At 38.0% G+C, this 15424-nt stretch overlaps 1 protein-coding gene across 2 annotated transcripts in view; it reads left to right on the top strand.

Annotated features, from left to right (window-relative positions):
- Positions 1–15424, top strand: part of RELN (reelin) — a 716958-nt gene that overhangs the window by 449360 nt on the left and 252174 nt on the right. For both annotated transcript variants that reach the window (XM_044280166.1, XM_044280165.1), the window contains exons 17-20: positions 1349–1415; positions 1890–2123; positions 2742–2903; positions 14441–14677. In XM_044280166.1, coding sequence (XP_044136101.1) covers positions 1349–1415; positions 1890–2123; positions 2742–2903; positions 14441–14677 — 700 coding nt within the window. The remainder of the gene's footprint in view (positions 1–1348; positions 1416–1889; positions 2124–2741; positions 2904–14440; positions 14678–15424) is intronic.

The raw sequence follows: 15424 nt of genomic DNA, 5'->3' as shown, positions 1-15424 counted from the left end.
TGCCTAACAGTTACAGTCGCTTTTCATGAAACGTGTGAAAATCATCAAAGCCTACAAGTACTCTGAATATGATATGAGTCAGTGTGCAGGTACAAGCAATTGAAAGCATATTTCCCAAACCTACTAAATTTAACAATTTCATTATAAGGTTCCCCACTATTAACCTTCAGCCATGTCACATTAAAAGGTTTCTGTCATTTCTATGATTTTAAATATTGTTAAAGTAATAGATAACTTTAAGTTTTTAAACAAATTTCAATCGATTTTCCTTCTAAATCATTGACTCCTTGATTGCCAAGGTTGTAATGTACATAGTAGTTGGGTTATACAACAGTTAACCTAAACATACACACACAGCAGACTGAACAATTTTAATAAATTCTCTTGCAACACATGGTTTCATACTTTAGTAGTTTATGAAGGGAATGTAACAACAGGAGGTAAAACAACAATGTGTCTATGGCTGGCTTCTGATACCATGCCACCAGCTGAGCTGCTGATTACCGAGGTGGTGTGTGAATTTAATAAAATGCATCAGCTCTTTTGACACATAAATAGCCACGTAACTCTATGTGCAGTTCACTAGATAAGTTTTTATCAGAATATTTACTGTGTCACTGTTTTAGACACATGGATTTATTTAGAATATGTTCTGTTGGTCTACAGTAATCTATATGACATGCATTAGTCTCACGGAGAAGGAATTCTAGCATAGATGCTATCTGGGTTTAGTTAGGGGACTGGGCAGTCAAGTAAAAACCCTTTTGTGTCAGCAGTCTGGATATTTAAGTCAGGGGTGTGATGGCATATTCCTTTTAAATGCATACCACAATTCCTTAGAGAACTTGATACTACTTATGTGACAAAGAACTGAAATGATCATGACCTGATGGTGCTGAATGAAAGCAAGAATAAAATTCAGATATACCTGTATTTATCTTATGTGTACTGCTTGTTACGTTAAACATATGAATTATGTATGATTTTTGAAGTGATGTAACAAATACATATCTATACATATTGCTGTGTATACAATATGGTTTTCCCAGTGTGACAGAGACCTACAGCTGCGCTCCTATATATTCACTCAACATGTAGTTTTGCAAGGGCTGAAAAACATCTTGACAGCAGAAATGAGTGTCCCAAATCCTCTGTGATTTAAGATTCTGGAAAGGTCAATAGCGTGCTAAGCAGATATTTATGGGTCCTGTGTTAGCATGACCCTGAAAAAAATGTATCTTTTACATTCATCACTGTTCTCATGGATTTATTCTCACAACTTTGTAATCAGAGTACAGAGTTCTCTCGCCACAAATCAACTGACGTGTGAATGAAATTTCTGTTACAGTTTATATTGGACCATCTTGTCTGAAATTTTGCTCTGGTCGAGGACAATGTACAAGAACTGGTTGCAAGTAAGTGTCACATATATCTTGCAAATACCTCATCTGGTGCTGGATGCACTTATTACTGCTGTATAGGTCAGATCTCCCACATGACGCTTTATCTTCAAGTGATGAGATTTCACTCCATTGATTTTTTTGCTGTGTTCTTTATTGGGTAATCATTCTTGTCATCTGTGTTTCAGTCAAAACGTATATATATATCAGTTACTGGTGTGGTTTCTCACTATTTGTGGATACTTTCCAATCTGTATTTGATCATTTATATATTGGTATCAGTGTTTGCCGATCTTTTTAATTATATGAAAACCATAACTATGGTTCAGACATAATTTACTTGTGCAGTAAAATCAACATGTGTTGACCTCCTTTGTACTAACAATGTGGTATACGCTAATACGTGCTTGGCATCCTGCAAGCATTAAATAATGTGTCACTATCATGTAACTACATTTAAACTTTAACTGAGCATTCTTTATATTACAGGTGTGAGCCTGGTTTTTCAGGACCAGCTTGTGAAATGGCTTCACAGACTTTCCCAATGTTTATTTCAGAAAGCTTCACCAGTTCCAGACTTTCTTCTTACCACAATTTCTACTCTATCCGTGGTGCTGAAGTTAGTTTTGGCTGTGGTGTTCTTGCTAGTGGCAAAGCTTTGATTTTTAACAAGGATGGGAGAAGGCAGCTTATTACTACCTTTCTTGATAGCTCACAGTCCAGGTGAGTTAGTGGGATAGCTGGAAATCTAACAAAACAGCTTCAATTTGTACTTGATTCCTTATCCTTTTCTTAAAAATATTAAAGAATATATAATCAAATGATAAAATAATATAATAAATGCAAATATTTCCCTGATCTGAAAAAGATTTAGCATTTATTAATTTCATGTCATTTGTTATGGAGCAACATTCATACAAATTTGTTTGCTCTGCATTATACAAGACAGTGTTCACAATTTTTTTTATAATTTAGCACTCACAATGCCTCAAGAGTAAATCTTTTATGTACTTTTATGGAATGCTATAAGATTAGGGCCCCTAAACATGGCAAAGTCCTGTGCAGCAATGCTGTACATAGTATGGAGTTCCTACACATCTGTATTCCAAACACATCAGAGCTCCATGTGACATTCAATGATGCCCCTATAATCATAGAAGCAATGTAAATAATATTAAAGGTACGACAAGGTACAGTATAGGCCCACGGCATGCAATAAATGTGGACCCGTAATATAAATGTGTTCATAAGCACTTGATATATGAATTGATGTGAGAAAATATATTTCTGTATTATACAATAACCTTCAAAGATTAAAGAGTTAAAGAACTGTATTCACAGATTTCTGCAGTTTATTTTGCGGATTGGAAGTAAATCTGTCTTAAGTACGTGCAAGGCTCCCAATAAGCCAGGAGAAGGTGTTTTACTCCATTACTCTCATGACAATGGCATTACTTGGAAACTTCTGGAGCATTATTCTTATCTTAACTATCATGAGCCAAGGTACTGTATATACATGCATTTGTGTCAACCTTAAAAATGGATCTACTGATTGTATTGATTAGATTGTATTGAAATCTGCATTGATTACAGTAGCAGTTTTGGCATATTGAATAATACCTTTGTGTTGCACATGAGACTGTCAATTTATGTTCGAGCAGTGATCAGAAACAGAATTTGCGCCTTGAAAATGATTCAGGTTCAGTCTTGTTGTTGATTACAGCTTGGATGCTACCATTACAGGACTGGCAGTACAATGGTAACCTTCCGCTGTGACCCCACACTACGCTCTTCTCTATGCTCACTGCCTTTGTAAACCCCACAGCTGGGAGGCTCCCTTCATGGAATGGCAGCAGTAACCGCAGTGGTGCCATTATCCTCCTGGTGAGTGCATCAGGGATCATGGAAGAGCAACAGGAGAGCTATCTGTTGGCAAGTGGTGGGCTGGATAGTCAGTTTGTAGATGGACCCCCATAAAATGGACAGCCATAGGCTCCCCATAACACGGCCAGCCACAGGGTCACCGTAACACAGTCAGCCACATTATCGCAATAACACGGCCAGCCTCAGGGGCCCAATAACATGACTAGCCAGAGTAAGTAAATGCCGTATAGCAAGCTCATCTAAATTCCACATGCAGAAATCAATGTCAAATATGTTTAGGTAACAGTATTATAATATTTAGTAGAATTTTGTCCATTTATCATTTCTTTGCCTGTAATTGATGACTACATGCATGGAATAATTTATTCTTATAACTACATAATCTTACATTTAAATGTATCTCTCTAGCTATGATGTTACCTCTATTATATACAGAGTTTGAGAATATAAGCTAACTTCTACTCTAGTTCCTCAACATCCCCATAACCAAGTTCTTAGTTTCCTTCCATCCCATTGAGCACCCCTAACTATAATTTGCAGTTAATGTCTCCACAGTTTTTCCGTTCTCAGAAGTTTGCTGCCTCAAAAACATTTCTCAGATCCTGTTATTTTCTTGACTGTGAGTCAACATTAATCCTTGTACATACCCTCATTAGCTCCCACTGGGACTAATAAAACATTGTCCTCTATGGCCCTCCCTCCCCAGCACTCTCAATCCATCTTCAATCTGCTTTGTGTGCCACTATCCTCTTGTTCCTCTACTGCCAATTCTCTCTGCCAAGCCCTTCAACTGGTACCAATTTCTCAGCTGAGTAATTTCTAAATGCTAAAAAAATACCAGGCAGTTTAAAACCTGTGCCCTCCTTGCATCTCTGACCTAATCTTCCAGTAACTCTCTACACTTGATTTCAATTCTTAGCAATACCTTCTCCTCTGCACTTTTTTTCTGCTTCTCCCATCATCATCTCTATGACTTATCCCATACTCTGGGAATCGTTAGTGCAAGAAATTATACTTTTTCCACCATCACCTCTTCAGCATAGCTTACAAGCTCGAATAACCCTGCTACCACTATACTACCATATGCACAACGTCTGCCCTCTCCTCCAGTCTCCTTCCCACTTCCCTTGTAGATTATAAACAGTTGTCCTCTCTCTTTCTGTTCCTGTCACTAAGTAGGCGCATTATTATTCTTTTCGCTTTTTTTATTACTTCATGTTACATATATTTACATAGTTTGTAGACTTCTCTGTATTTCATATGTACTGCACCTAGGAATTTTGTGTATTTTTCAAATAAGAATAAAACAAATGTTGAAATGTATTATTTAGTGGACTTCAGGGAAATTTGATTTGCTGTGAAGCCGAATTTCCTCGTGCTTCGTGGTAGCAAATTGATTTTCCCTGAATGGCAGTAAAAAACAAATCATCCATTTCATCATGACGGGCCGGCCACTGTGTGGTGATGTATGACGTCAACATGCTGGCCGACGTGATGACGTCATCATGGGCCGCACAAGATTTCATGTTAGATCTTCAATCAAGATGTTTGCGGCCATCTTGTTACGATCAAATGGATGTGATAAGTATGACTTTTATTTATTTTACACTGTGTTATTACTGTCAGATGCTGCGATCAGCTATCTGAGGGGTCTTCGTGGCATCTGAGTGGTTCATTCAACCAAGTACTTACAATTTTTTGTAAAATTCGGAGAAGCAGCCGAATCTAATTTTTGAATACTTTGCTAATCTCTAGTATTATTATTCAAAAGTACTTTTCAGCTACTGTATTTGCTGTTCATTGTTAACTAAAAGTTCTACATAAATAAGCAGGTCTGAATACAATCTGTGTCAATGACCTGCGCGCAATTGTATCTCATTACTTGTGTGGTTTCTTCATATTAGAAAGTCTTTTAATCAAGCTATGGATTTTTTGAAAAAACAAAAACAAAAAAACAGTCTTTATGTTATCCCCCCCAAAAATAAATCATACGGTAAGAACAACCTTTTTGGACTGCATAAAAGGGTTGTGCCATGAAAACAACTTATCTCCTATTTAAAGATAAGCTTCTGATCAGTGGGGGTCTGACCGCTGACAGCTTCTCCAATCACACGAACAGCAGGTCATGCATGCACACCTCCACTCCATTCATTCTCTGGGGGACCGCCAAGCATCTATTTTTAAAAGAATGGAGCACAGTGCACCAACTGCTCCATAAATACGGATGCAGGGGATCCATTTTTATCATGATCTATGGGGTTGTTTGTGCTTATTCCCTACCCTGTAGATATGTTTATCCTTTACAATGTGTTTTTTTCAACTGTGTTGATATTTGAACAGCTAGGTTATTTCACTGTAAGCAAAGAGTGGGCTGTTTCCACACTCAAGCAATCTTTACAATGTATGGTACTTCTAAAGTACTGATGAATTTTCAAAGGATTTATTTTCCCTATCGTAAAGTACTATGAGGATTCATTATGCACTGCTTTCAGCGGCGGATCCATATATTTCACATAATGAAAAGGAGCAAGATATGCATTATGCATCATTCAGATCACACAGGTCTGTTTGTAGGCTATGTTGGGTATTACAAAGCAAGGTGGCCTCATTCATAAATCTGCCATCAAAATGATGAAATTTCTAGACTGGAAGTCTGACTTTTAATACTTTAAACTCAGCCACTCATTGATTTGTAGAGATAAGAATAATTAAAACAATCTCATTTATATAGTATTCTGACAATATTGCATAGGAATAAAGTTAATAAAGCCTTATATTTCAAGCATTTCTTTATAATCAGAATTGCAATAATGGTTGAGATTGTTGCCTACACTATTATATTATGGAGTTTTACTGATGTAAGTCTGAAAAAATTGTATTATTGAAAATATTAAATGAGTAATAAAAATATATTAAATTGTAAAAAAAAGCTAACTAGTATATGGTATACTGCTCTTATGCTTATCAAATAACAGTTTATTACTTAGATGTGTCTATGAGGCATGTTATATAGTTAATTTAACTACAAGCTTTCCATTAGTACACATAATGATAGATTGTTTGAACTGTTACCAAGACCTTGTTTGAACAAATGCAGATGAGAGATTTACTCAATATTAAACCTACTTCAACAATGTTATGTATTTGCTGTGTTCCCATATGCAGTAATTGCCACAGGAGATTAGATATTATTCTTAATTTTCTTTGCCGTTTGTCAAGTGCACCTTTGTTGTCACAACTGCTACTGCAAATCAAATGACCCTGCATATTCTTGTGCCCTTAGAAATGGGACCAGCTCTGATTTCCATACATACAAAGCATATATTTAAATACTTTAATCTGTAATCTGTTGTTTTAAAATGTGCCTCTTTGTGCTTATTTACAATGCACAAAATTATACAGTATTACAAAAGAGTTTTAAAGGCTATGTACAATTTCAACCATTTTATTGCTCCTATAAATCTAAAATAAAAATAAGCATCTTAGAAAAATTGTCTAGATTGAAAATCTCCTACTGTTTCCTGTGTATAGCTCCTATAAAGACCTATGTGCCCCATGGTTACTATAGACAGACCATGTATGTAGGGTTATCTTGCAATCATGTTATCTCTACCTAATCTTGTTGCTGACCTACAGAAAGTAGATCAGGGGACAAATGGAATGTAGTAACACATGGCATCATTTTAAGACTAAACACAGAGGCTGTTAATAGCAGATCTAAATGATTGTGAAATAATACAGTCAGGACACCACAATAGCAACAAATAGTTCCTCAGAAGAAAAGAGGTGAGACAATACTGGGATTTGTAGGTAATAAGACCAGGCTTGTAATGTGTTAAAGGGGTTGTTGAGTAAAAAAAAAAAAAAATTCAAACAAATACTATAGCTTGTTTTCAGATGATATTTTTTTATCTCCATTTTCTTTAGCCCGTCAGCAGCACTTCCTGTTTGTATTGCATTTCCTGTCCCCTTAATAATACAAGTTCCAGCATTCTCTGTAGCACTCAAACTCCCTCCTTCCCTCTGTAACACACCCTCACTGCATGAGATCCTGCTTGTGGAAATGAAAGTAACCTCCTTTTACCCCCCTCGCAGTGCTGCAGTCTTTGCACAGCATGTCCTACATCGCTGCTCGATGTGGTTTTCTGCCCTCTCACATTCTTTCCCAGTGCTGAGTGGTTCTTTGTACATTTTAAATAAAACACCTCACAAACAGAAAATCCACCCATTTTTCTGTATCTTTCTGAGTGTACAGCTGTGGCCACAAAGTTTGAAACTGACACAAATTTAGGTTTTTACAAAGTTTGCTTCTTCGGTTTTCGTGGTGGCAATTTGCATTAACTCTAAATTGTTATTAATAGTGATTAGATGAATTGCAGTTAATTGCAGAGTCATTGCTTTCTAGTTAATCACAAAAAAATATTTCAGCCCTGCCACAAAATTACCTGCTCACATAATTTCAGTGTTCTTCTCGTTAGCTCAGGAGAAAGTGTTAATAAGGACACGGCAGCTGATAACGCTGTATGTTGCTGATTGAATTAGAAGAGCAGACTGGTTGCTTTAAAGATGGGGGGGTAGTGCTTGAAATCATTGTCGTGTTCTGTTAACCATGGTTACCTCCAAGGTTACTTATCATTGCTTTGCATCAAAATGAGATCACAGACAATGATATTGCTGTTTGTAAGATTGCACCTAAATCAACAATTTATCGGATCATCAAGAACTCAAAGAGGTTTAATTGTTGTGGAGAAGGCACTCAAAGTGCACCCAAGAAAATCCAGCAAGTGCCAGGACCGTCCCTTAAAAAGGATTTAGTTACGGGATCAGGTCACCACCAGTGCAGAGCTTGCTCAGGAATTACAGCAGGCAGAACAAAGTGCATCTGCACACACAGTGGGGTAAAGGCTTTTTGAGGATGGTCTGGTGTCAAGAAGAGTAGCAAATAAGCTACTTCTCTCCAAGAACAGACTGATATTCTGCAGGAGTCGGATAAAGTGGACTGCAGAGGACTAAAGTAAAGTTAAAGAGGACCTTTCACCAGAATAAAACTTCTAAAGTAACTATACAGGCATGTAGAGCGGCGCCCAGGGACCCCCCTGCACTTACTGTTATACCTGGGCGCCGCTCCGCTCTCCCGTTATTGCCTCCGGTATCTTCATAGTTAGGCTCCACCCAGGGGAACCTGCCGGCACCTCCTTCTCTCATGCTGCAGCGCTGGCCAATCACAGCGCTCAGCTCATAGCCTGAGAGGCTGTGATTTTCACGCATCACTTATGCGTTGCGTGAAATCGCAGCATGTTCTATATTCTGCGTTTTTCACGTAACGCAGGCCCCATAGAAATGAATGGGGTTGTGTAACTCCAAGCACTGATTAGAAGAGAATGGGCTATCAGTCAGGATTTGGCACAGAAACTGATATCCAGTATGCCAGGGCAAATTGCAGGATTTCAGAAAAAAGTGCTGTAAATATTGACTCTGCATAAACTTTCTTTGTCAATGACAGTTAAAAAAAAATGTATAAAATGCTTATAATTGTACTTCAGTATACCATAGAATCATCTGACAAAAAGATCTAACTACACTGAAGCAGCAAACTTTGTCTCAAAATATTTGGCCACAACTGTAGACTAAATAGCTAATTGTCATAAACCTGCAAGCCACTCCTGTATCTGACTGCATCAAGAACACAATCACTGCCTGCTGGCTTCTATCGCCAATCACAGATTGTATTGCATTAAAAGCCTTTTTACACAGGCCAACAATTATGGTAATTGCCTAACAATTAGTAGAGGAGATGAAAGTTGTATTTACATGCAGCAATCATTGCATCTCTGTGGATATCTGTATGATCATTTGTCAGCTGATTTCATCTTTCATTTACAATGAAGAATGTTTATTTATTGGCAACAAAGATCCCTGTGTAGTCAGGGATCTGCTGGCAATAAATCAATATAACTGAATGGAGAAGGCACTATTACAGTAGCAATTGTTCTTCACCCATGTACTTTATATATGCCATTCTAATAGGCCAATGCTAAATGAATGCCAATTGAAGTGTTTATCGACAAACAACTCTGAAGATAATACAGAGTAATGCAGTGTAAAGGCCCTTTTAAATGGGCCTACTGACAAGCAGTTATTGGGAAGAAACTGTTTGAAAACTGACTGATCATTTAGCAGAGGGAAAACTGCATTTGCCTGCAGCAATCATCTTTTCAGTGTGTAGATGATTTCAGTACACTCAACACAGAATGAAAGCTGTTTCCTGCTGTCAAGACTTAGGCCCCTTTCACACGGGCGAGTTTTCCGTGCGGGTGCGATGCGTGCGGTGAACGTATTGCACCCGCACTGAATCCTGACCCATTCATTTCTATGGGGCTATCCACATGAGCGGTGATTTTCAGGCATCACTTGTGCGTTGAGTGAAAATCGCAGCATGCTCTATATTTTGCGATTTTCACGCGATGCAGGCCCCATAGAAGTGAATGGGGTGCGTTAAAATCGCATAGCATCCGCAAGCAAGTGCGGTGCGATTTTCACGCACGGTTGCTAGGAAACGATCGGGATGGAGACCCGATCATTATTATTTTCCCTTATAACATGGTTATAAGGGAAAATAATAGCATTCTGAATGCAGAATGCATAGTAAAACAGCGCTGGAGGGGTTAAAAAAATAAAAAATAATTTAACTCACCTTAGTCCACTTGATCGCGAAGCCGGCATCTCCTTCTGTATCCTTTGTTGAGCAGGACCTGTGGTGAGCATTAAATACAGGTAAAGGACCTTTGATGACGTCAGATCACATGCTCCATCAACACGGTGATGGACCATGTGATTGGAGCATGTGATCTGACGTCACCACAGGTCATTTAGCCCACAGCTAGTAAAGAAGAGACCGGGAACTACGCGATCAAGAGGATAAGGTGAGTTAACTTTTTTATTTATTTTTTAACCCCTCCAGCACTATTATACTATCCATTCTGTATTCAGAATGCTATTATTTTCCCTTATAACCATGTTATAAGGGAAAATAATACAATCTTCAGAACACCTATCCCAGACCCGAACTTCTGTGAAGAAGTTCGGGTTTGGGTACCAAACATGCGTGATTTTTCTCACGCGAGTGCAAAACGCATTACAATGTTTTGCACTCGCGCGGAAAAATCGCGCATTTTCCCGCAACGCACCCGTTATAAAGGAAAATAGAAGCATTTTTAATACAGAATTCTTACTAAAATGTGGCTTGAGGGCTTAAAAAAAAAAATTAAAAATAATTAACTCACCTCATCCTCTTGTTCGCACAGCCACAGCCTTCTTCTTTTAGGACCTGCAAAGGGACCTTTGATGACGTAATCGCGCTCATCACGTGGTGAGAGCTGTGACGTCAGTGCAGGTCCTGCTGAATGAAGATATGTATATGTCTTTCTGTGACCTCTTGGGTACAAATTATGTGAAATATATATATATATATATATATATATGTATGTATAATAAGTTAAAAAATTATATTAAAAAAATTTAAAACAATAAAATAAAAAAATATGATAAAGAAATAAAAATAAAAATATTGTAAAAAAAAGTCAGTGTCCCCGGGCCCAGAGATCTTTTAAAGACCTCTTAGAGGGCATATTATGTGGCAAAAATATATGTAAATAAATTAAAGAAAATTCTGAAAAATAAATAAATAAATAAAATAGAAGTAACAGGAAAAGTGCAAAATAAGTCTTCATTGTCCCCCAACGGTCTTTTTGTGAACACTTTGGGGACATATGTGCCAAAAATATATAAAAAAGGAAGAAATCAATTTACACACAAAAGAAAAAAAGGAAAATTTTTTGTAGAAGAAATATTTTAAAAAAAATAAGTTTAAAAAAATTTAAAAATAAGATACATAAAAGAAAAAAACACCCACACCAACCAAAACTATCACCATTATCACCCCATTCACATAAAACTATACATATTATATAAGAAAAAGACCAATACAAAAAAGGAACTAATTATAAAGATTTGCATAATAAAAAATGAGCTATAGTTTGAACAAAAATTTCTTTTTACAAATATTTTGTACAGTTTCCAAATAAAATAAAAAATATAATAAAAAGCAACAAGTTCATGCAGCATGGCCGCTGAAATAGAAGAGTTATACTTTCCTGCCCCACGCCACCCCCGCTGTCTCCATCTTCTGTTCCCTGTGCTGTTTACACCGGGCTGTGTATGGACATGGTCATGTACACCACTCCAGCAAATGACTGACTTCAGCGCCGAAACGCTGCTTGTGGCCACATCTCTGCTGAAGCCAGTCATTGCTGGAGGGGTGCATGTGCCCATCCTCACAGCCAGCCAGATGTACTGGAAGATGGAGACAGAGGGGGCAACGCAGAGACCCGGAGCAGGTAAGTATAAATCTTCTGTTTCAGGGGCCATGCAGCAGGAACTTGTTAAAAATTCATTTTTACCGAGGTGTCTCTAAGATCTTATTACTTTGCACAACTGGGGCAGACTGGGAACTAAAAGTAGCCCTGGAAAAAAAAAAAAAATGGTCCCATATCACAATTGGGTCCAACTTGACAGAAGTCAACATAATTAGGCAGGGCCAGCATAAGTTGTCAGGGACAACAGAAGTAGGCAGGGCCAGCAATACCATAGTGCAGAACAATATACTTCCCCAGCTGAACCAAATACCACAGTGCAGCACAAAATACTGCCACCTGCACCACAGTATTCAACTGTATTTCTGTCCTGAGGACGTTGATGCATTTGAATTCAGGAGGGCACCTGCGGCTGCTGGTCAGGTGTGTAAGAAAGAATCTGGCGGCCGTGAGGAGAGCTTGGGTGGCCCTCCTAGGCATCGGCCCACTGGGAGATTTTCCTGTAGGGTCTATGGCCAATCCACCACTTCTGCACAATATTTGGGCCAGTTACTGGGAACAAATGCTCACAGAAGCTTGCATTCCTGATAACTGACCAGTATAATTGTGAAGCTGATCAACCGATAAATGAGCAATCACTTGTTTGTGAGCTGATTTGCATATTTTAGCAGGATAAAAGATGGACGATAATCACCAACACATCTCCCTGTGTAATCAGGTATGTGCGGTCTATAATTAATAGAACTTAATGAGGGAAGAATGACTGTGGTAGTGATCATTACTCCCCTTTCATTTTGCATCGGCCTGTGTAATAGGCCGATGCAAACGAGCGCCAATCAACTTTTTTTTTTGTTATGGCCCCTTGAATTAGTGCAATGTGGCAATGCGGCCCCCAGACCAAAACTTGTTGTGCACCTCTACTTTAAAGGGAACATGTTGTTGTGAAAATGCTAAATATTGTGCCGGCAGGATGTCATAGAGCAGGATGAGCTGAGTAGGTTGATATATAATGTTGTGATAAAAGGTTCAGTTAAATTCCTGCTCATTCTGGGCTTTGAAGTCCAGGAGGTGGTCCTATCAGTGATTGACCGCTATCTCTGTATACACAGTCAGAGGGCAGGCTGTCAATCACTGATAGGACCAACTCCTTTACGTCATAGATCACACATACAACTGTATGGTCGCCCTGCTCATGTTGCAAGGGCACTGGCTGCGTTAATCCAAAATTGCCGTGGGGACCCATTGACTTGAATGGGTCTTTGATCCACAAAATGTGGTAAAAGATAGGACATGTCCTGTCTTTTGCAGTGCGGAAGCACGGACCCAAAAGCCCATGGAAGCTTGTTTCCTAGGGCTTCCGATCAATGCCTCCGCTCCGCAAAAGATAGAACATGTCCTATCTTTTTGCCGTATTTGCGAATCTTGTCCCCATTCAAGTCAATGGGTACGCATCCGCGGCACGGAGTTCACATAGCTGGTGCCTGTGTATTACGGGCATCACGGCCATAAGGTCGTGTAAATGAGCCCTTAAACTGAATCTTTTACCTCAACACTATAGATCAATCTGCTCAGCTCCTAATGCTCTTTAACATGCTGCCTGCAGCTCAGACACCATGTTCAACATGACAGGTTCCCTTGAAGAAGGCATCCATATTCTAATATGTAGCATATCATTTTTCCTATGTGACAGCAAAGCTTATATCAAGAGGTTAGTTGAGTGTCCACATGTATTTTAGCAGCCATATGAATTGTGCCAATATATGTTGTTGATCGTCAAATCCAGAGGTCTATCCTCCAGTATAAGAATTGATGGGTTTAGCTTTGTGACATGCTGCAGCCAATCACTGTCCACAGCTGCAGGAGAACTGGACCAGCACTTTAGAGAATAGTGCTGAAGAAAGGGGTGAATATAACATGTTTTTAAGCCAATTTAGGGCTTGTCTGAGATTTTTAATTAACAGATATTCCTATTGCATATTGCCTTATTCATTCATAAGGACATAAGATACACGAGGTTGCCATCCAATACACAATAGTGATAACATAATCAAGGAAGACTACTAAAACAACCTAAATGTGTGGCAGATATGTTCTACATGAGTTCTAAAAGGGAATGTGTGACCATAAAATGTCTTATTGTTAAATTCAAGTTATGTTAAACATATTTTTTATTAATATTTAGTGATATAATTTTTTACTTTTCATGTGGCTATCTGTATATTTTTGTTTTTATTCCTAAAACCCTGTAGTTTTCACACTGGCCACTAAACCAGAAAATAGGTGCCGCTTCTTAATCTGTACAGATCTTTTTTTAGGAGGCATCTCAATATCACAGGTAGGATTACAATTACAGATATGTCCTATATATAGATAACCCAGGATGCATGATTCACAATAGGTGTTTGTCACAGATTATCTACTCCTTCCTTGTGCAGTGAGCTTCTGAAGTCAGTAAGGTCCTCTCTGTCCTATTGTGTCTATGGCCCATGTGGTTGTAAAGCATATCTCTAAAAGTTGTTAGAAACAACTTGGACAAGATGTCCATCCCCATAATCATGTTCAGGAAATACAATAGAATTAAAAAAATTAAGTAAAACAGATTTGAAAAAAAGATATGCATCACTATCTGATTTTAACGTCATTCCCTTTAAATTATGCCAGAGAATTCAAATTTTTAGTCTCCTCCATTCTTCTGCTGCAATGAACGCATTAAAATGTAATGTTTGATTTTGTCTTTGCAAAGTATTATGATTTGATTTTCTCTTAATTTTGTTTTTGCTTTAGAATTGAATCTGTGGAGCTACCTGAGGAAGCCAAGCAGTTTGGAATTCAGTTTAGGTGGTGGCAGCCATACCACTCTGGACAGGGTGAAGATGTTTGGGCTATTGATGAGATTATCATGACATCGGTTTTATTCAATAGCATCAGCCTGGACTTCACCAATCTTGTGGATGTTACTCAGTCTCTTGGATTTTATTTGGGAAATGTTCAGCCATATTGCGGTCATGACTGGACTCTATGGTGAGATTATTATTGGTCCTATAGAAACATTTTTATTATTGTTAATGTTACTATTAGAGATGAGCGAATTTCATATTTTTTAATTAGTTTGTGCTTCGTTTGGTGGTAAAAGCAGAATTGCGTTATGGATTCCGTTACCACGGACCATAATGCAATTCTATGATGGAATGTATAACGGAATGCCTTTAGAGGCATTCCGTTATTAATTCCGTCATAATAGAAGTCTATTGCCTGCATAACGGATCCGTCCCATTTCCGTTATGCAGAGTGATTTTCCAACCACACAGGCTGTGTCCCCAGTGGCTAGCCTTAAATGTGTTCATATTAGTATCCTGGACTATAGACATCATATTTTTTTTTTATTGTTTATTTTTTTATCTATATTTTTTATTCATTTGATTATGATTTTTCAGTTTGTAGTATACAGTTGTTTCAGTGTGGTTGCTATAACACCCAAAATATCGTAGGTGGTGTCTGCCTTCAAAATATTTGATTCTTGGTTTTCAGTTTGTCCATAATAATGTATTATTGTCTTTGATTTTTGACTAAACAAATATATGATGCCACAGCCCCACATGATTTCTCAAGCTCTGTTATCACCACATTTTTGCCATACAGATTTGTGGATTAAAAAAGTAAACTTCAAAATCCAAGGATGCATCCTTTTGCTATTGACTTCCATAAAAATAATAATAATCTGTACAGAAGATATCAGTGCATCCTGCTGTTACTCCTGTAAAACACGTC

Source organism: Bufo gargarizans, chromosome 2, assembly GCF_014858855.1.
Source record: "Bufo gargarizans isolate SCDJY-AF-19 chromosome 2, ASM1485885v1, whole genome shotgun sequence".
In the NCBI taxonomy this organism is placed as follows: domain Eukaryota; kingdom Metazoa; phylum Chordata; class Amphibia; order Anura; family Bufonidae; genus Bufo; species Bufo gargarizans.
This window is presented reverse-complemented; position numbering and strand designations above follow the sequence as displayed.